The sequence below is a fragment of the Festucalex cinctus genome, chromosome 4, assembly GCF_051991245.1.
Source record: "Festucalex cinctus isolate MCC-2025b chromosome 4, RoL_Fcin_1.0, whole genome shotgun sequence".
Classification (NCBI taxonomy): Eukaryota; Metazoa; Chordata; class Actinopteri; order Syngnathiformes; family Syngnathidae; genus Festucalex; species Festucalex cinctus.
In genome coordinates, this window is record NC_135414.1 from 956846 (window position 1) to 978248 (window position 21403).

General features: G+C 41.7%; 1 protein-coding gene across 6 annotated transcripts in view; it reads right to left on the minus strand.

The window, feature by feature from the left end:
• Positions 1-21403, minus strand: part of spg21 (SPG21 abhydrolase domain containing, maspardin) — a 183955-nt gene that overhangs the window by 103962 nt on the left and 58590 nt on the right. For 4 of the 6 annotated variants that reach the window (XM_077518230.1, XM_077518231.1, XM_077518229.1 and 1 more), the window contains exons 5-6: positions 1309-1366; positions 738-868 (exon numbers count right to left, since the gene is read on the minus strand). The exons of the other annotated variants lie outside the window; for them this stretch is intronic. In XM_077518230.1, the coding sequence (XP_077374356.1) occupies positions 738-868; positions 1309-1366 (189 nt within the window). The remainder of the gene's footprint in view (positions 1-737; positions 869-1308; positions 1367-21403) is intronic. 6 annotated transcript variants of the gene reach the window in all.

The following is a 21403-nucleotide window of genomic DNA, read 5'->3' on the forward strand; positions in this document are numbered from 1 at the left end:
TGCAAAACTGTGAAGACACTGCCATCTTCAGGCCATAAAATGCAATTGCGGTTTAGGTTGGATCTAGGCTGATACGATATTGGATGGACGGGACCGTGACGAGTGACCAACTTCAGCGTCACTGCTCATTTGAGTTATCCATCGTTTAAAGAATACATAACTAATCCTCATATTAAATTTACCAATTTATCCCGGCAGATGAAGTGGTTGTGGAAGCTGAAATGGATACTGTGTAGGTTTGCCGATATTGGAAGATCTATGGCGAGAGCTAGAGTACTTCATGGCTCGTGTGCACTATATACAGATTACATGTTAGCATTAGTAGCTATCTTTGTTGCACAAGCTAAAACAAATGTCACAATTTTATGTTCAATATTTTTTTTTTCACTGGCATGTAGGGCAAAAAGAAAACTGTCTTCTCACAACAGGACATCTATATTAGCTTATCCAAACTTTTTGACACAGCATGACAAACTTCTTGAAATATTTATACATCCGACCACCATAATTTTTTTATAACAATGTGTATAGATATGAAGAGAGAGAGAGAGAGAGAGAGAGAGAGAGAGAGAGAGAGAGAGAGAGAGAGAGAGAGAGAGAGAAGCGGAAGCTTGACAATTCCATGAATATCAGATGGAATTAAAAAGCTCCAGAAAGGAGGCCCATTTCTTCTGGAATTTAGTCAAATTACCGCTCCTTGAGTATCTATTTTTTTCCACTTTCAAAAAGGACATTACATCACTCATCCACAGAGAACTGGAAGGCTGAGTAGTGGACTTCCATTGGAGAAGAAGGTGACGTCGTATGTAGATGTAAAAGCCAAAACGTCCCGTTGGTTGCTTGTAAACTGCCCATAGTCCTCTGGAATCTCAAAATGGCAACAAATGGAGGGACATTCATCGAGACATTGAGCAGTTTAGACATAGTATTAAAACAATTATCCCAAAGTTTCGACAGAGATGGACATGAATAAAACATATGGGTTGAATTACATGGTGAAAGATGACATTTATCACAACTATCTGAAACGTTAGGGTATATTGTAAATAGCTTAGCTTTAGAGTAATGAACTCTGAATACTACCTTGAATTGTATTAGGGTTAGACGTGCACAAATTGAACTTGTATGAAAAGAGTTAATAGCAGCCTTCCACCAATAACTATCGAAGGTCAGCCCGAGCTTGGCTTCCCAAACCCCCCTAATCAGGGGGGAACACCAGGGATGCTACCTAAATCAAGGAGTTCATTGTATACCTTTGAGATTTGTGACTTTTGAAATGGGTCTGATTGATAAGAGTTTTCCCCATACCTGTAATTGTTGGCAAGTTAGGGAAGCTTGGGAACAAAGACTGGACACAATGTCTGACCTGAAAATATCGAAAGAGATGGGATGCAGGGAGACCAAACTCAGTAGAGAGGTCTGCAAAACTGGATGCAGGGAGACCAAACTCAGTTGAGAGGTCTGCAAAACTGTAATAAAAAAACCCAAACATTATTTTTGAACTAGAAATGCCATTTCTGGGGAAATGGCGTGTGAAGGCTGAGAGCTGAATGAACACCTGTGGAATGATTTGGAATAATGTTGAATGATATTGAATATTGAATGGTGTTGAATGATACTGAATGATGTTGAATGATACTGAATGACATGGAATGAGCTTAACATGCTGAAGTTGGAATGGTTTGAATTCATCCAGAAATCTAGAAGCAGTTGAAGGAAGACAAATAGCACAAAAGTAAAAATAAATCAGCAAGAAACAAGAAAACAAGGAACAAATCAAGTAAGAAATGGAGGAAGTAGCAAGTAATCGGGTAAGCAATGGAGTAAAGTGAGAAGAATTAAGTAAGCAATGAAGTAAGGAGGGTAGAATCGAGTAGCAATGGTGTAAGGAGTGGCAAACTTAACCAATGGAGTAACAGTCACTCTGTTGAAATCAGGTCACATTTGCATTAGTATACTAAGCTAGCATTAGCATGCTAAGCTAACATTAGCAATAGCATGCTAATATAATATTAGCATTCTAATCTAGCATTAGCATTGGCTTGCGAAGCTAGCATTAACATTAGCATGCTAACTTAGAATTAGCATGCTACTGTTTATGTTAAGTTAGCATGCTAATGCTAGCATTAGCATGCTAACTTAGCACTAGCATGCTCACTTCCTGTTGATTTCAGGTCACTTCCTGTTGAAATCGGGTCACTTCCTGTTTATATTATGTCACTTCTTGTTGAAATTGGGTCACTTCCTGTTGAAATTGGGTCACTTCCTGTTGATATGAGGTCATTTCCTGTTAAAATCAGGTCACTTCCTATTGATATCGGGTCACTTCCTGATGATTTTAGGTCACTTCCAGTTGATATGAAGTCATTTCCTGTTGAAATCAGGTCACTTCCTGTTGAAATCAGGTCACTTCCTGTTCAAGTCGGGGCATATCCTGGCAAGCATCACAGGCATACCTAATCAATTGGCCAAAATGGCCGCCGCTTTGGGGGGCCAGGTTGGCGAGAAACCTGGGCATATCATTTGTCTAAAATGGCCGCCGTGCATGGTAAGCTGGAAAATGGCCGCCATGCGTGGTCAGTTGGGTGGTAAGATTGAAGAGCTCATGGCATGAATTGGTGGAATATATTGTAGTTGTAATGAAGTGAATCGGATGAAAAATGTGGAAGTAAATGTGAAATGTAGAATCGCCCATGTTGAATGTGGGAAATAATCGGGTACCAAATCGGGAATTGTGGGTAAGGTGTGAATTTTGTAACTGAAAAGCTGGAAGAGTTCATGGCGTGAATTACTGGAATATATGGAAGTTAGAATGAAGTCAATTGAATGAATAATGTGGAAGTAAATAGAAAATGTAGAACGTGAGAATGTGGGAAATAATCGGGTGCGAAATTGAGAATTGTGGGTAACGCGTGAATTTTGGAACCGAAAAGCTGGAAGAGCTCATGGCGTGAAATGGAATATATTGAAATTGGAATAAAGTCAATCGGATGAATAATGTGGAAGTAAATGGAAAATGTAGAATGTGGGAATAATAGACAACAAAATCAGGAATTGTGAATTTTGGAACTGAAAATCTGGAAGAGCTCATGGCGTGAATTACTGGAACAGATTGAAGTTGGAATGAAGTAAATCGGATGAATAATGTGGAAGTAAATAGAAAGTGTAGAATGTGGGAATAATCAGCTACGAAATCGGAAATTGTGAATTTTGGAACTGAAAAGCTGCAAGAGCTCACGGCCTGAATTACTGGATTGTATTGAAGTTGGAATGAAGTAAATCGGATGAATAAGGTGGAAGTAAATAGAAAGTGTAGAATGTGGGAATAATCGGCTACGAAATCGGAAATTGTGAATTATGGAACTGAAAAGCTGGAAGAGCTCGTGGCCTGAATTGCTGGAATATGTTGAAGTTGGAATGAAGTAAATTGGATGAATAATGTGGAAGTAAATAGAAAGTGTAGAATGTGGGAATAATCGGCTACGAAATCGGAAATTGTGAATTTTGGAACTGAAAAGCTGGAATAGCTCATAGCATGAAATACTGGAATGTACTGAAGTTGGAATGAAGTAAATCGGATGAATAATGTGGAAGTAAATAGAAAGTGTAGAATGTGGGAATAATCGGCTACGAAATCGGAAATTGTGAATTATGGAACTGAAAAACTGGAAGAGCTCGTGGCCTGAATTGCTGGAATATGTTGAAGTTGGAATGAAGTAAATCGGATGAATAATGTGGAAGTAAATCGAAAGTGTAGAATGTGGGAATAATCAGCTACGAAATCAGAAATTGTGAATTTTGGAACTGAAAAGCTGGAATAGCTCATGAATGAAATACTGGAATGTACTGAAGTTGGAATTAAGTAAATCGGATGAATAATGTGGAAGTAAATAGAAAGTGTAGAATGTGGGAATAATCAGCTACGAAATCGGAAATTGTGAATTTTGGAACTGAAAAGCTGCAAGAGCTCACGGCCTGAATTACTGGAATGTACTGAAGTTGGAATGAAGTAAATCGGATGAATAAGGTGGAAGTAAATAGAAAGTGTAGAATGTGGGAATAATCGGCTATGAAATTGGAAATTGTGAATTTTGGAACTGAAAAGCTGGAATAGATCATAGCATGAATTACTGGAATGTACTGAAGTTGGAATGAAGTAAATCGGATGAATAATGTGGAAGTAAATGGAAAATGTATAATGTGGGAATAATCGGCTACGAAATCGGAAATTGTGAATTTTGGAACTGAAAAGCTGGAAGAGCTCACGGCGTGAATTACTGGAATATATTGAAGTTGGAATGAAGTAAATCGGATGAATAATGTGGAAGTAAATGGAAAATGCATAATGCAGGAATAATCGGCTACGAAATCGGAAATTGTGAAGATTTGGAACTGAAAAGCTGGAAGAGCTCACGGCTTGAATTACTGGAATATATTGAAGTTGGAATGAAGTAAATCGGATGAATAATGTGGAAGTAAATGGAAAATGCTAATGCGGGAATAATCGGCTACGAAATCGAAAATTGTAAATTTTGGAACTGAAAAGCAGGAATCGCTCATAGCTTGAATTACTGGAATGTACTGAAGTTGGAATGAAGTGAATCGGATGAATAATGTGGAAGTAAATGTGAAATGTAGAATCTCCAAAATGTAGAATGTGGGAATAATCGGCTACGAAATCAGAAATTGTGAATTTTGGAACTGAAAACCTGGAATAGCTCATAGCATGAAATACTGGAATGTACTGAAGTTGGAATGAAGTAAATCGGATGAATAATGTGGAAGTAAATAGAAAGTGTAGAATGTGGGAATAATCGGCTACGAAATCGGAAATTGTGAATTATGGAACTGAAAAACTGGAAGAGCTCGTGGCCTGAATTGCTGGAATATGTTGAAGTTGGAATGAAGTAAATCGGATGAATAATGTGGAAGTAAATCGAAAGTGTAGAATGTGGGAATAATCAGCTACGAAATCAGAAATTGTGAATTTTGGAACTGAAAAGCTGGAATAGCTCATGAATGAAATACTGGAATGTACTGAAGTTGGAATTAAGTAAATCGGATGAATAATGTGGAAGTAAATAGAAAGTGTAGAATGTGGGAATAATCAGCTACGAAATCGGAAATTGTGAATTTTGGAACTGAAAAGCTGCAAGAGCTCACGGCCTGAATTACTGGAATGTACTGAAGTTGGAATGAAGTAAATCGGATGAATAAGGTGGAAGTAAATAGAAAGTGTAGAATGTGGGAATAATCGGCTATGAAATTGGAAATTGTGAATTTTGGAACTGAAAAGCTGGAATAGATCATAGCATGAATTACTGGAATGTACTGAAGTCGCTTTGCTGGACCGCGGTTGACGGCTTCTTTCTTTGGTGGTGGTCCTTATGCATGCCAGATCCGTCGCACCAGCATCTACTGAAACTCAACAGAAGTACCCTCTCCCTCCCACAGCCCCTTGAATCAGTTGGTGCTGGTGTCTGTGGTTCTCACTTTGCTTTATCTATCCTTCCCTCCTTCCTCTCTTTAGTTTTTCCTCTGGTCACTTGAGATCTTAATTTATTAGAAGTATGAGGTTTCTGGGGTTGGCATAAGACTCCGGTTTTGTAACCACGCAGGAGGGGTCTTGTTGGTGCTGGACTTCACTTTGATGGATTGGATGTACTGGCTTCTATTGATCTCACTCTGCCTTATCGATCCTTCCCTCCTTCCTCTCTTTAGTTTTTCCTCTGGGCTCTTGAGATCTCGCTAAATTTGCTGGAATTTAGAGGCTTCCGGGGTTGGCGTAAGACTTTGATTTTGTAATCATGGGGAAGGCAGGAAGTGTTTGGTCGGTGCTGGATGTCACTTTGATTTACCTTTCTTTTCTCTTTATTTCTTTTTTTTTCTGACCTTTTCTCTGGTCTCCTGACCATTTAAATCTCACGACTCTGGCAAGATTCTGAAGTACCTGGTTAAGGCGAAGGGTAATGGGATATTTATAAGGTTTTAGGTGAATGAATGAGTATAAATTTATACGTATTTGCACGCACGCACACGCATGCACGCAAACGCACGCAAACGCACACACGCAAACGCACGCACGCACGCAAACGCACGCACGCAAACGCACGCAAACGCACGCACACATACACACACACAAAAAAAAAAAAAAAAAAAAAAAAAAAAAAAAAAAAAAGAAAAGAGCAATGATGACAAGACGTTGAATCGGTAAGACTACCGAATGAACAATTCTGAGCTCTTCAAAAAAAAAAAAAAAAAAAAAAAAAAAAGGAAAATGTAGAATGTGGGAATAATCGGCTATGAAATTGGAAATTGTGAATTTTGGAACTGAAAAGCCGGAATAGCTCATAGCATGAAATACTGGAATGTACTGAAGTTGGAATGAAGTCAATCGGATGAATAATGTGGAAGTAAATGTGAAATGTAGAATCTCCAATTAAGAATAATGGGGAAAAATCGGGTACGAAATAGGGAATTGTGGGTAAGGCGTGAATCGTAGGAATAATAAAAATACAAGCGCGTGTCGCCTGAATTTTAGGAATAGTTTGAAATTGGAATGGCAAAAATCGGATGAATTATGTGGAAGTAGTTACACATCAAAAAAGTGGGCGGAAGAAGAAGAAGAAGAAGAAGAAGAAGAAGAAGAAGAAGAAGAAGAAGAAGAAGAAGAAGAAGAAGAAGAAGAAAGAATGAATAACATATGTGTGAAGGCCACCAGCCTTCACACAATGAATAACATATGTGTGAAGGCCACCAGCCTTCACACAATAAGTGTTGAACTCATTTGCTCCCAATAACGTGTAAATGTTTTTTTTATTTGTTTTAAAGACGTATTTTATGTTTCTTTTTTGTTTTTTTTTAATGCTAGAGCATACATAAGGCTTTGGTGCAGCCTCTCAACTGCAAAGAATGGTTGCAGAAATGGTAGTTATTACACAAACGGCCAGCAGGGGGCAGCAGAGCAAAGAAGATCAACCAGGGCCATGTTGAAAAAAAAAGCTAAATTACAATTTTCAATTTGTAGATTTGTGAAAACTGATGAAACTTAGCTCTCTTCTAATGCTAATTGCTGCAAAAAGAAAACAAATACTAATAACAAACATACTTTTTTTCCTGATGAAAGAAGATACTTTAATCTTTCTTTTGATAGGTTCCATTCTTTTATAGAAATGAACACAATATTCTGTGGGCCTTGCAAAATCAGTCAAAATCCAGTGAAACAGCCGGGAGCGAACGGGATTGTTTCCGTGAAAATGGCTGGGAGTGAATGAGTTAAAGATTTTGAGACCTCTGTCATACCAGACTGAAAAGCCCATGTCCAACGTCGAGGGTTTAAATAAATGATTCCTCAGTAACGGACTTAAGACAGATGGAACAGTAAACTTAAAAGGTCTCCTAAATTGAGACCAAATTTTGAGGGTAGAGCATACTATTGGGTTATGTGTAAAACCAGAGGGGCATATATATATACTTTAGGGGTATATATACTTTTGCAAAAAAAAAAAAAAAGTCAGGTCAACTCATTCCCTAAAAATAAAAAAGGACGCTGATTTTTGCAGATCTTGACAATCACCAAAACAGATTGAGCTAAACACACACATCACACCTGGCAAAAAAAAAAATCACATGTAAAGGTTTATCATGCCATGTTCAAAGAAATTTAGCTCCTAATGTGCCAGTACCCCAATGTGCGAGTACCCCAACGTGCAAGTACCCCATCGTGGCCCGGGCTGTGAGGGCCCTTTATAGCTGCTCGCAGCTCTAGTTAGGGCCCGAGCAGCGACTGCTGCGAGGTCCCTATTGTTTTTGTAGAAATTATTATTATTATTAGGGCCCGAGCAGCTACCGCTGCAAGGTCCCTATTGTTTTTCGATCGTATTATTATTATTATTATTATTATTATTATTATTATTATTATTTATTCTCCGCAAACAATCTCATTTTTGAGGACCTAAATATTTACGAAAACTCACCAAACTTTGCACACTCTTCAGGCCCGGCGAAAAATTTGATATTCTGCCGTTGTAATAACTATGCGACTCTATAGCGCCCCCTAGCGTAAAAAAATAAAAACCAAGCCTGGCACGTTTGACCTAGAGCTACGAAAATTGGCAGGCACGTGAAGCACCCCGAGACGCACAAAAAAAGTCTATTGGGACCATGTAGCTAAAATGTACAGAAAGTGAGCTATGAATTTTTTTATGTCCAATTTTGGCCGATTTTGGCACATTCACTGTGGTCATGCTTTTTCCCCCTTTGCAAACATTCTTCATCCAATTGACTTCAAACTTGGCATTTATCATCTCAAGACCTGAGAGAACAATTGGGCAAAAAGTCTTGCCTTTTCGAAATACTATATGATGGGGGCGGGGCATCAAATATTGCCTTTAAAATTTCATTTGTCCAAAAAGAGCAAATGCTTAATAACTCCCATGTTCAAGCTCCAAAAAATCTCAAACTTAATAGTCACGGCCTAAAAACATCTATATGATAAAATTCGGTTCTACATATAGCGCCACCTAGTGGTAACAATAAATGTCATACTTTACGTTTTTAGCTACTGTGCTGAGCTCGTTGAAGGGATCCAGTTGAAAATTGGTCAGAAAAGCCTTGAGATGTTGATCATGCCCCACACCGAATATTGTAACTTTTCGCCAAAGGGCGTGGCCGCTACGGTGACGCAAAGTCTGAAGATTTTTCGTGACAATAAAAGCTGCATTAACTTGAACGAGATGATCCTATCTTCTCAAAATTTCACACATTTGATGAGAGTCCAGCCCTAAAGACATCTATGAAGTTATATTTCATCTTACTGATAGTGCCACCTAGTGGCAATTTTTTTTCTTACGAATTTTCTTCAACGTTCTTCTCCAAACACGATAACTGGACCTACCTCATATTTGCTCAGATGAGGGTTTCGGCCTTCATGATGTCACAACACGAAGTTTGTGAGTTTTCACGAATCGCTGTGGGCGTGGCTAAGCGCTGTTTGCCAAGAAAACAACGCCAGTTTTGAGGGTCTAAACTGGCACAGAAACACATGAAACTTGGCACACACATCTGGCCTGGCAAAATGAGCAATATTTTATCGTGGATTGTGCTATTTTTACAAAAATGACTCAATAGCGCCCCCTAGAAATTTTTAACGAAGCAGCCCCCCTTGTACGTTGAAGCAAGATGTGTATGAGGGAGCCCAAGACATACAAAAAAGTCTCTTGGACCCATGTGCTAAAATGAACAGGAAGCGAGCTACGAATTTTTGAATGTCCCATTTTTTACGATTTTAGCACATTTACAGGGGGCATAATTTTGCCCACTTCTCCTACACGTTTCATCCGACTGACTTCAGACTTGACCTGGGCCATGTCAAGACTTGAGCCAGCGACAGTGGGAAAACTCTTGACTTTTCGGAATACTATATGATGAGGGCGGAGCATCAAATTTTGTGTTTCGCACTGAAAAAGGATATGCTTAATAACTCCCCGGTACATGCTCCAAAAAATCCCAAACGACATGTATGTTTATAGTCAAGGCCTGAAGCTATCTATATGACAACATTCAGTTATATATGCAGCGCCACCTAGCCCTTGAGGCATGAAAAAAATAATACCCCACTAACGGTATTTTTACAAAAATTGTAAACTCATTCTCAGTGTGATCACGAAGTCATTTATGAATATTCTTTTACTTTCCACCACTCAAAATGTTTACTGCCATCAGACCTATCCAAACATACGTATTTTTTATTTAGTTTTATTTATTTTTGATAGCCTTTATGGACGTTAAAAGCAGTATCGTGAATGAAGGATATGCTTAATAACTCCCCGGTACATGCTTCAAAAAAATCCCAACCTTGCCATGTATATTTATAGTCAAGGCGTGAAGGTATCTCTATGACAAAATTCAGTTATAAATACAGCGCCACCTAGTCCTTGAGGCATAAAAAAAAAAAAAAAAAAAAAACAACCCCACTTACGGTATTTTGTACAAAATTTGTGAACTCATTGTAAGTGTAATAACTTAGTCATTTATGAATATTCTTTTACTTTTTCCACTACTCAAGATGTTCACTGGTATCAGACCGATCCAAACATATGTACTTTTTTATTTTGTTTTATTTATTTTTGATAGCCTCTCTTCACAATAAAAGCAACATCGTGCAATGAGTACGAGCAATGATGGGTATATATACTTTTGCAAAAAATACCAATCAGGTCAACTCATTCCCTAAAAATAAAAAAGGACGCTGATTTTTGCAGATCTTAACAATCACCAAAACCCATTGAGCTTGACACACACATCACACCTAGCAAAAAAAATCCACATGTAAAGGTTTATCATGCCATGTTAAAAGAAATTTTGCTCCTAATGTGCCAGTACCCCAATGTGCGAGTACCCCAACGTGCAAGTACCCCATCGTGCAAATACCCCAATGTGGCCCGGGCTGCGAGGGCCCTTTATAGCTGCTCGCAGCTCTAGATAGGGCCCGAGCAGCGACCGCTGCGAGGTCCCTATTGTTTTTGTAAAAATTATTATTATTAGGGCCCGAGCAGCTACCGCTGCGAGGTCCCTATTGTTTTTGTAAAAATTATTATTATTATTAGGGCCCGAGCAGCGACCGCTGCGAGGTCCCTATTGTTTTTGTAAAAATTATTATTATTATTATTATTATTATTAGGGCCCGAGCAGCGACCGCTGCGAGGTCCCTCTTGTTTTTGTAAGAATTATTATTATTCCTCTTCTTCTTCTTCTCCGTAAACGATTTTTGAGGGCCTAAACATTTACGAAAACTCACCAAACTTTGCAGTCTCTTCGGCCCGGCGAAAAATTTTATATTATGTAGTTGCCATAACAATGCGACTCTATAGCGCCCCCTAGCGTAGAAAAATAAAAACCAATCCCGGCCCGTTTGACCTAGAGCTACGAAAATTGCCAGGCACGTGTAGCACCCCGAGACGCACAAAAAAGTCAGTGGAAGCCATTTCCTAAAATGTACAGGAAGTGAGCTATGAATTTTTGAATGTCCAATTTTGGCCCATTCACTGTGGTCATACTTTTTCCCCCTTTGCAAATATTTTTCAGCCAGTTGACTTCAAACTTGCCATGTGTCATCTCAAGACCCAAGACAACAACTGGGCAAAATATCTTGACTTTTCGGAATACTATATGACGGGGGCGGGGCATCAAATATTGCCTTTAAAATTTAATTTGTCCAGAAAGACAAAATGCTGAATAACTCCCATGAACAAGCTCCAAAAAATCTCAAACTTCTCATGCAACTTAATAGTCACGGCCTGAAAACATCTATATGATACAATTCTGTTATATATATATAGCGCCACCTAGTGGTGACAATAAATGTCATACTTTACGTTTTTAGCTACTGTGCCAAGCTCTTTGAAGGGATCCAGTTGAAAGTTGGTCAGACAAGCCTTAAGATGTTGATCATGCCCCACACCGAATATTGTAACTTTTCGCCAAAGGGCGTGGCCTCTACGGTGCCGCAAAGTCTGGTAATTTTTCGTGGCAATAAAAGCTGCTTTTACTTGATCCAGGTAATCCTATCGTCTCAAAATTTCACACATTTGATGAGAGTCCAGCCCTTAAGACATCTACGAACTTATATTTCATCTTACTGTTAGCGCCACCGTCTGGCAATTTTTTTTCTTACGATTTTTCTTAAATGTTTTTCTCCAACCACATTAACTGCACCTACCTCATATTTGCTCAGATGAGGGTTTCGGTCTTCATGATGTCACAACACGAAGTTTGTGAGTTTTCGCGAATCGCTGTGGGCGTGGCTAAGCGCTGTTCGCCAAGAAAACAACACCAATTTTGAGGGCCTAAACCGGCACAGAAACGCATGAAACTTGGCACACACATCTGGCCTGGCAAAATGAGCGATATTTTATCCTGGATTGTGCTATTTTTACAGAAATGACTCAATAGCGCCCCTAGAAAATTTTAATGAAGCAGCCCCGGTTGTACGTTTAAGCAAGATCTACGAAAATTTTTAGGTGTATGAGGGAGCCCAAGACCTACAAAAAAAGTCTCTTGGACCCATATGCTAAAATGAACAGGAAGTGAGCTACGAATTTTTGAATGTCCCATTTTTTACGATTTTAGCACATTTACAGGGGGCATACTTTTGCCCACTTCTCCTACACGTTTCATTCGACTGACTTCAGACTTGACCGGGCTATGTCAAGACCTGAGCCAACGACAGGGAGAAAAATCTTGACTTTTCTAAATACTATATGATGAGGGCGGGGCATCAAAATTTGTGTTTCGCAATGAAAAATTATATGCTTAATAACTCTCCGGTACATGCTCCAAAAAATCCCAAACTTGACATGTATGTTTATCGTCAAGGCCTGAAGCTCTCTCTATGACAACATTCAGTTATATATGCAGCGTCACCTCGCCCTTGAGGCATAAAAAAAAAATACCCCACATACGGTATAATTACAAAAAATGTAAACTCATTCTAAGTGTGATAACTAAGTCATTTATGAATATTCTTTTACTTTCCACCACTCAAAATGTTCACATATTTTTGTTATTTAGTTTTATGTATTTTTGATAGCCTCTATGGACATTAAAAGCAACTTTGTGCAATGAGTACGAGCGATATTGTGTGTATATATACTTTTACGAAAAATACCAATCAGGGCAACTCATTGCCTAAAACTAAAAAAAAGACGCTGATTTTTGCAGATCTTAACAATCACCAAAACCCATTGAGCTTGACACACTCATCACACCTCGCAAAAAAAATACAAATCCACATGTAATGGTTTATCATGCCATTTTCAAAGAAATTCTGCTTCCAATGTGCAAGTACCCCAATGTGCAGGTACCCCAACGTGCAAGTACCCCATCGTGGCCCGGGCTGCGAGGGCCCTTTATAGCTGCTCGCAGCTCTAGTTATTATTATTCTTTATTCTCCGCAAACGATCGCGATTTTGGGTACCTAAACATTTACGAAAACTCACCAAACTTTGCACACTCCTCAGGCCCGGCGAAAAATTAGATATTCTGACATTGTCATAACAACGTTAGTCTTTAGCGCCCCCTAGCGTAGAAAAATAAAAACCAAGCCCGGCACATTTGAGCGAGAGCAACGAAAATTGGCAGGCACGTGTAGCACCCCGAGACGCACAAAAAAAGTCTATTGGGACCATGTAGCTAAAATGTACAGGAAATGAGCTATGAATTTTTTTATGTCCAATTTTGGCCTATTTTGGCACATTCACTGTGGTCATCCTTTTTCCCCCTCTGCAAACATTTTTCATCCAATTGACTTCAAACTTGGCATTTTTCATCTCAAGACCTGAGAGAACAACTGGGCAAAAAATCTTGCCTTTTCTAAATACTATATGACGGGGGCGGGGCATCACATATTGCCTTTAAAATTTCATCTGTCCAGAAAGAGCAAATGCTTAATAACTCCCATGTTCAAGCGCCAAAAAATCTCAAACTTCTCAGGCAACGTAATAGTCACGGCCTGAAAACATCCATATGATAAAATTCTGTTATACATATAGCGCCACCTAGTGGTAACAATAAATGTCATACTTTACGTTTTTAGCTACTGCGCTGAGCTCATTGAAGGGATCCAGTTGAAAATTGGTCAGAAAAGCCTTAAGATGTTGATCATGCCCCACACCGAATATTGTAACTTTTCACCAAAGGGCGTGGCCACTACGGTGCCGCAAAGTCTGAAGATTTTTCGTGACAATAAAAGCTGCATTAACTTGACCGAGATGATCCTATCTTCTCAAAATTTCACACATTTGATGAGAGTCCAGCCCTAAAGACATCTACGAACTTATATTTCATCTCACTGATAGCGCCACCTAGTGGCAATTTTTTTTCTTACGAATTTTCTTCTACGTTTTTCTCCAAACACGTTAACTGGAACCACATCATATTTGCTCAGATGAGGGTTTCGGCCTTCATGATGTCACAACACGAAGTTTGTGAGTTTTCGCGAATCGCTGTGGGCGTGGCTAAGCACTGTTCGCCAAGAAAACAACGCCAGTTTTGAGGGTCTAAGCATGCGCAGAAACTCATGAAACTTGGCACACACATCTGGCCTGGTAAAATGAACAATATTTTATTGTTGATTGTGCTATTTTTACAAAAATGACTCAATAGCGCCCCCTAGAAATTTTTAACGAAGCAGCCCCGATTGTACGTTTAAGCAAGATCTACGAAAATGTTTACGTGTATGGGGGAGCCAAAGACCTACAAAAAAGTCTCTTGGACCCATATGCTAAAATGAACAGCAAGTGAGCTACGAATTTTTGAATGTCCCATTTTTGACGATTTTTGCACATTTTCAGGGGGCATAGTTTTGCCCACTTCTCCTACACGTTTTATCCGACTGACTTATGACTTGACCTGGACCATGCCAAGACCTGAGCCAACAACAGACGGAAAAATCTTGACTTTTGGAAATACTATATGATGAGGGCGGGGCATCAAAATTAGTTTTCCGCACTGAAAAAGGATATGCTTAATAACTCCCCGATACATGCTCCAAAAAATCCCAAACTTGACATGTATGTTTATCGTCAAGGCCTGAAGGTATCTCTATGACAACATTCAGTTATATATGCAGCGCCACCTAGCCCTTGAGGCATGAAAAAAAAATACCCCACTTACGGTATTTTTACAAAAATTGTAAACACGTTTCGCAATGAAAAAGCATATTCTTGATAACTCCCCGGTACATGCTCCAAAAAATCCCAAACTTGACATGTATGTTTATAGTCAAGGCCTGAAGCTATCTCTATGACAACATTCAGTTATATATGCAGCGCCACCTAGCCCTTGAGCCATGAAAAAAAAATACCCCACTTACGGTATTTTTACAAAAATTGTAAGCTCATTCTCAGTGTGATAACTAAGTCATTTATGAATATTCTTTTAGTTTCCACCACTCAAAATGTTCACTGGCATCAGACCTATCCAAACATACATATTTTTTATTTAGTTTTATTTATTTTTGATAGCCTTTATGGACGTTAAAAGCAGTATCGTGAATGAAGGATATGCTTAATAACTCCCCGGTACATGCTTCAAAAAATCCCAAACTTGACATGTATATTTATAGTCAAGGCGTGAAGGTATCTCTATGACAAAATTCAGTTATAAATACTAAACAACCCCACTTACAATATTTTGAACAAAATTTGTGAACTCGTATTATAACTAAGTCATTTATGAATATTCTTTTACTTTCCACTACTCAAGATGTTCACTGGTATTAGACCGATCCAAACATATGTACTTTTTAAATTTTGTTTCATTTTTTTTTTATCGCCTCTATGGACAATAAAAGCAATGATTGTGCAATGAGTACGAGCGATGATGGGTATATATACCTTTGCAAAAAATCCTAGCTCCTCAAAATTTCACACAATTGATGAGAGTCCATCCCTTAACTCATCTACAAACTTATATTTCATCTTACTTATAGTGCCACTAAGTGGCAATTTTTTTTCTTACGAATTTTCTTCAACGTTTTTCTCCAAACACGTTAACTGGACCTACCTCATATTTGTTCAGAAGAGGGTTTCGGCCTTCATGATGTCACAACACGAAGTTTGTGAGTTTTCGCGAAACGCTGTGGGCGTGGCGAAGCACTGTTTGGCAAGAAAACAACGCCGATTTTGAGGGTCTAAACATGCACAGAAACTCATGAAACTTGGCACACACATCTGGCCTGGTAAAATGAGTAACATTTTATCATGTATTGTGCTATTTTAAAAAAAATGACTCAATAGCGCCACCTAGAAATTTTTAACTAAGCAGCCCCACTTGTACGTTGAAGCAAGATCTTTGGAAATTTTTAGGTGTATGTGAGAGCCCAAGACCTACAAAAAAAGTCTCTTGGACCCATCTGCTAAAATGAACAGGATGTCCATCCATCCATCCATCTTCTTCCGCTTATCCGGGGTCGGGTCGCGGGGGCAGCAGCTTCAGGAGGGAAACCCAGACTTCCCTCTCCCCAGCCACTTCAACCAGCTCCTCCGGCGGGATCCCGAGACGTTCCCAGGCCAACCGAGAGACATAGTCTCTCCAGCGTGTCCTGGGTCGTCCCCGGGGCCTCCCGCCAGTGGGACATGCCCGGAACACCTCACCAGGGAGGCGTCCAGGAGGCATCCGAACCAGATGCCCGAGCCACCTCAGCTGGCTCCTCTCAACGCGGAGGAGCAGCGGCTCGACTCTGAGTCCCTCCCGGATGACCGAGCTTCTCACCCTATCTCTAAGGGAGAGCCCGGACACCCTGCGGAGGAAACTCATTTCGGCCGCTTGTATCCGGGATCTTGTTCTTTCGGTCACGACCCACAGCTCGTGACCATAGGTGAGGGTTGGAACGTAGATCGACCGGTAAATCGAGAGCTTTGCCTTTTGGCTCAGCTCTTTCTTCACCACGACGGACCGATACAGAGTCCGCATCACTGCAGACGCTGAACCGATCCGCCTGTCGATCTCCCGCTCCATCCCACCCTCACTCGTGAACAAGACCCCAAGATACTTGAACTCCTCCACTTGGGGCAGGATCTCATCCCCGACCTGAAGACGACACTCCACCCTTTTCCGACTGAGGACCATGGTCTCGGATTTGGAGGTGCTGATCCTCATCCCAGCCGCTTCACACTCGGCTGCGAACCGCTCCAGTGAGAGCTGGAGGCCCCGGCCTGATGAAGCCAACAGCACCACATCATCTGCAAAGAGCAGAGATGCAATGCTGAGGCCACCAAACCGGAACCCCTCCACGCCTCGGCTGCGCCTAGAAATTCTGTCCATAAAAGTTATGAACAGAATCGGTGACAAAGGGCAACCTTGGCGGAGTCCAACCCTCACCGGAAACGAATCCGACTTACTGCCGGCAATGCGGACCAAACTCTGGCAACGGTCGTACAGGGACCGAACAGCCCGTAACAAGGGGCCCGGCACCCCGTACTCCCGAAGCACCCCCCACAGAACTCCCCGAGGGACACGGTCGAACGCCTTCTCCAAATCCACAAAACACATGTGGACTGGTTGAGCGAACTCCCACGCACCCTCGAGGATCCTGCGGAGGGTGTAGAACTGGTCCACTGTTCCACGGCCAGGACGAAAACCACACTGCTCCTCCTGAATCCGAGATTCGACCTCCCGACGGACCCTCCTCTCCAGCACCCCTGAATAGACCTTACCAGGGAGGCTGAGGAGTGTGATCCCTCTGTAGTTGGAACACACCTTCCGGTCCCCCTTCTTGAAAAGGGGGACCACCACCCCGGTCTGCCAATCCAGAGGCACTGTCCCCGATGTCCACGCGATGTTGTAGAGGCGTGTCAACCACGACAGCCCCACAACATCCAGAGTCTTTAGGAACTCCGGGCGGATCTCATCCACCCCCGGGGCCCTGCCACCGAGGAGCTTTCCAACCACCTCAGTGACTTCGACCCCAGAGATAGGAGAGCCCACCCCAGAGTCCCCAGACTCTGCTTCCTCAAAAGGAGACGTGTTGGTGGAATTGAGGAGGTCTTCGAAGTATTCCCCCCACCGCTTCACGACGTCCCGAGTCGAGGTCAGCAGCACCCCATCGCCACTATACACAGTGTTAATGGTGCACTGCTTTCCTCTCCTGAGACGCCGGATGGTGGACCAGAATTTCCTCGAAGCCGTCCGGAAGTCGTTTTCCATGGCCTCACCGAATTCCTCCCATGTCCGAGTTTTTGCCTCAGCAACCGCCGAAGCCGCGTTCCGCTTGGCCATCCGGTACCCGTCAGCTGCCTCCGGAGTCCGACAAGGACTCCAAAAAGGGTGGGTACTCTGAGCTGCTGTTTGGTGCATATGCACAAACAACAGTCAGGACCCGTCCCCCCACCCGAAGGCGGAGGGAGGCTACCCTCTCGTCCACCGGGGTAAACCCCAACGTACAGGCGCCGAGCCGGGGGGCAATAAGTATGCCCACACCTGCTCTGCGCCTCACACCGTGGGCAACTCCAGAGTGGAAGAGAGTCCAACCCCTCTCAAGAGGACTGGTACCAGAGCCCAAGCCGTGTGTGGAGGCGAGTCCGACTATATCTAGTCGGAACTTCTCGGCCTCGCACACCAGCTCGGGCTCCTTCTCTGCCAGAGAGGTGACATTCCATGTCCCAAGAGCCAGCTTCTGTAGCCGGGGGTCGGTCCGCCAAGGTCTCCTCCCTTGGCCGCCACCCAGCCCACACTGCACCCGACCCCTTTGGCCCCTCCCACCGGTGGTGAGCCCGTGGGAAGGGGGACCCACGTTGCCCCTTCGGGCTGTGCCTGGCCGGGCCCCATGGGTGCAGGCCCGGCCACCAGGCGCTCGCCAGCGAGCCCCGCCTCCAAGCCTGGCTCCAGAGGGGGGCCCCGGTGACCCGCGTCCGGGCGAGGGAAACGCGTCTCCAAAATTCTTCTTCATCATCAGGGTCTTCTGAGCCGTTCTTAGTCTGGCCCCTCACCTGAACAGGATGTGAGCTACGAATTTTTGAATGTCCCATTTTTTACGATTTTAGCACATTTACAGGGGGCATACTTTTGCCCACTTCTCCTACACAATTCATCCGACTGACTTCAGACTTGACTTGGACCATGTCAAAACCTGAGCCAACGACGGTGGGAAAAATCTTGACTTTTCGGAATACTATATGATGAGGGCGGAGCCTCAAATTTTGTGTTTCGCAATGAAAAAGGATATGCTTAATAACTCCCCGGTACATCCTCCAAAAAATCCCAAACTTGACATGTATGTTAATATTTAAGGCCTGAAGCTATCTCTATGACAACATTCAGTTATATATGCAGCGCCACCTAGCCCTTGAGGCATGAAAAAAAATACCCCACCTACGGTATTTTTACAAAAAATGTAAACTCATTCTAAGTGTTATAACTAAGTCATTTATGAATATTCTTGTACTTTCCACCACTCAAAATGTTCACTGGCATCAGACCTAACCAAACATACATATTTTTGTTATTTAGTTTTATTGATTTTTGATAGCCTCTATGGACATTAAAAGCAATATCGTGAATGAAGGATATGCTTAATAACTCCCCGGTACATGCTCCAAAAAATCCCAAACTTGACATGTATGTTAATATTTAAGGCCTGAAGGTATCTCTATGACAATATTTAGTTATATATGCAGCGCCACCTAGCCCTTGAGGCGTGAAAAAAAAATACCCCACATATGGTATTTTTATAAAAATTGTAAACTCATTGTAAGTGTGATAACTAAGTCATTTATGAATATTCTTTTAGTTTCCACCACTCAAAATGTTCACTGGCATCAGACCTATCCAAACATGCATACTTTTTTTATTTAATTTGATTTAATTTTGATAGCCTCTATGGACAATAAAAGCAACATTCTGCAATGAGTACGAGCGATGATGGGTACATATATTTTTCCAAAAAATACCAATCAGGGCAACTTATTGCCTAAAAATAAAAACGGGTGCTAATTTTTGCAGATCTTAACGTTCACCAAAACCCATTGAACTTGAAACATTCATCACACCTGGCAAAGAAAATCCACATGTAAAGGTTTATCATGCCATTTTCAAAGAAATTCTGCTTCCAATGTGACAGTACCCCAATGTGCGAGTACCCCAACGTGCAAGTACCCCAACGTGGCACGGGCTGCGAGGGCCCTTTATAGCTGCTCGCAGCTCTAGTTTTATTTTGTTTTTGTTTGTGTCACACTAGATCAACAGCCAAACTTGAGGGGTTCCAGAACCATATTCTGATGTATTCAAGCATTCATGCACCATTTAAATACATCACCGACCTGCAAGAAAAAAAATATCAACGGGAGAGTCAGCAGCCAAATTGGCATGCCCTGAATGAGGACACTTCGGATGGAGGACCCCAGAAGGCTTTGGTGTTGTACCACCAGTATCTCCACCTACCATATCTGAGCTGCAACAAACTGAAGTCAGCCGACGTCTTGGTATGTCATTTACATATGGACGGTATGACACACTACATTAACTTTTTGTGTGAAGCAATACGGAATGGTCACATGTACAAGCACCACTTGTTTTACACAGGACCTGCTGACCAGGTGTCTGAAGCCATGGAGTGACTCCTCCCTCACTTTCCTCAGCAAGCCTTTGAAGAATATGATATCATCGTTGGTGGGAACATGCCTTAAACACATCGTATGACTGGCGCGTTCAGCTGCACGCCTACTTGCGTGTGTCCCCGCACGTCGGTCGTTTGTGGATATTTTGCCGTACTTTCTGCCATGAAAAGGGCAATCGTAGGAAACTGGTGTTTCCTGCCTAGTTCTCGTGCAATTCACGGCAAAATAGGGCTTGATGGCGAGTTGCTGTTCACGCTACATGTACACTGCGTATTTCATAATACCGTTGGAGCTGGATGTATTGTTAGTCTGTCCGCATGTTAAACACATGATTGACCGATCCAAAGTGTTGAAATGGCTTGCTTTCTTTGACGATGCACGAATGTTAGAACAAAGGTGCCGGGATTTTGGGAAAAGTGCTGATTTTGGAAGTGTCAGATTGCCACCTCAAGCCAGTGGTTTATCATAGGGCCATAAATTGGTGCATATTCCGGTATTTTAAGGTATTCTGTCATGTAAATCACAAGGCTGTTGCACAAAAGTAATTAATGTAGATATTAACTTAACATTTATTAATTTGTTGTGTTTCTGTTTCAGATTTGCCACTTCTACCAATCTGGGTGTGTTCCGCGCAGGGAGTGGAAGAACATCAGAACCTCTGAATGGTGGGACGCTGTAATTATGTTTGCATTACTGTTTGTCAAAAATAAAAACATTAAAAAGAATTCATTGAGCATAAGTTTTTATTTGTGTGGAAAAAAAACAGAACAACAAAAGTGATATGAAAACAAAAGCATTTATTACTTATGCATTTGGCTCATTTGTGTCCACAAGTCTGTTTAGGACTGCCAGGAAGCCCATTTGGAACTCTCTGTCGTGCCTTTGTTCAACCAGCTCATGTGCCAGGTGTTGATCTTCCTTGCGCTCCTCACTTCTGAGGTCAACTTCCTCCTCGTGCTGCTCGCGTCTGAGTTCAAGGTCCTCCTTGCGCAACTGCATTTCTTCTAAGAACATTGCCCTCGTGGACTCCCCCTTCTTTTCATCAAATTGGTGCAGGTATTCCAAAAATAGGTGGTCTCGGTCCCGTGTCCGCTAACCTATAGAGATGTAAATGTACAATGAGTGACAGTAAATACTTTTGATGAGCTTCCAGTTACATGACTTTGAACTTATTGGAACTTGACAAAGGGGCAGGAAACTCTGTTCGAGTGGCGCAGTTTCTGCTTGTGGACGGACCATCCTCGCTTGTACCTTCCTAACGCATCGACTTAAACGGTTTCAACAGATTC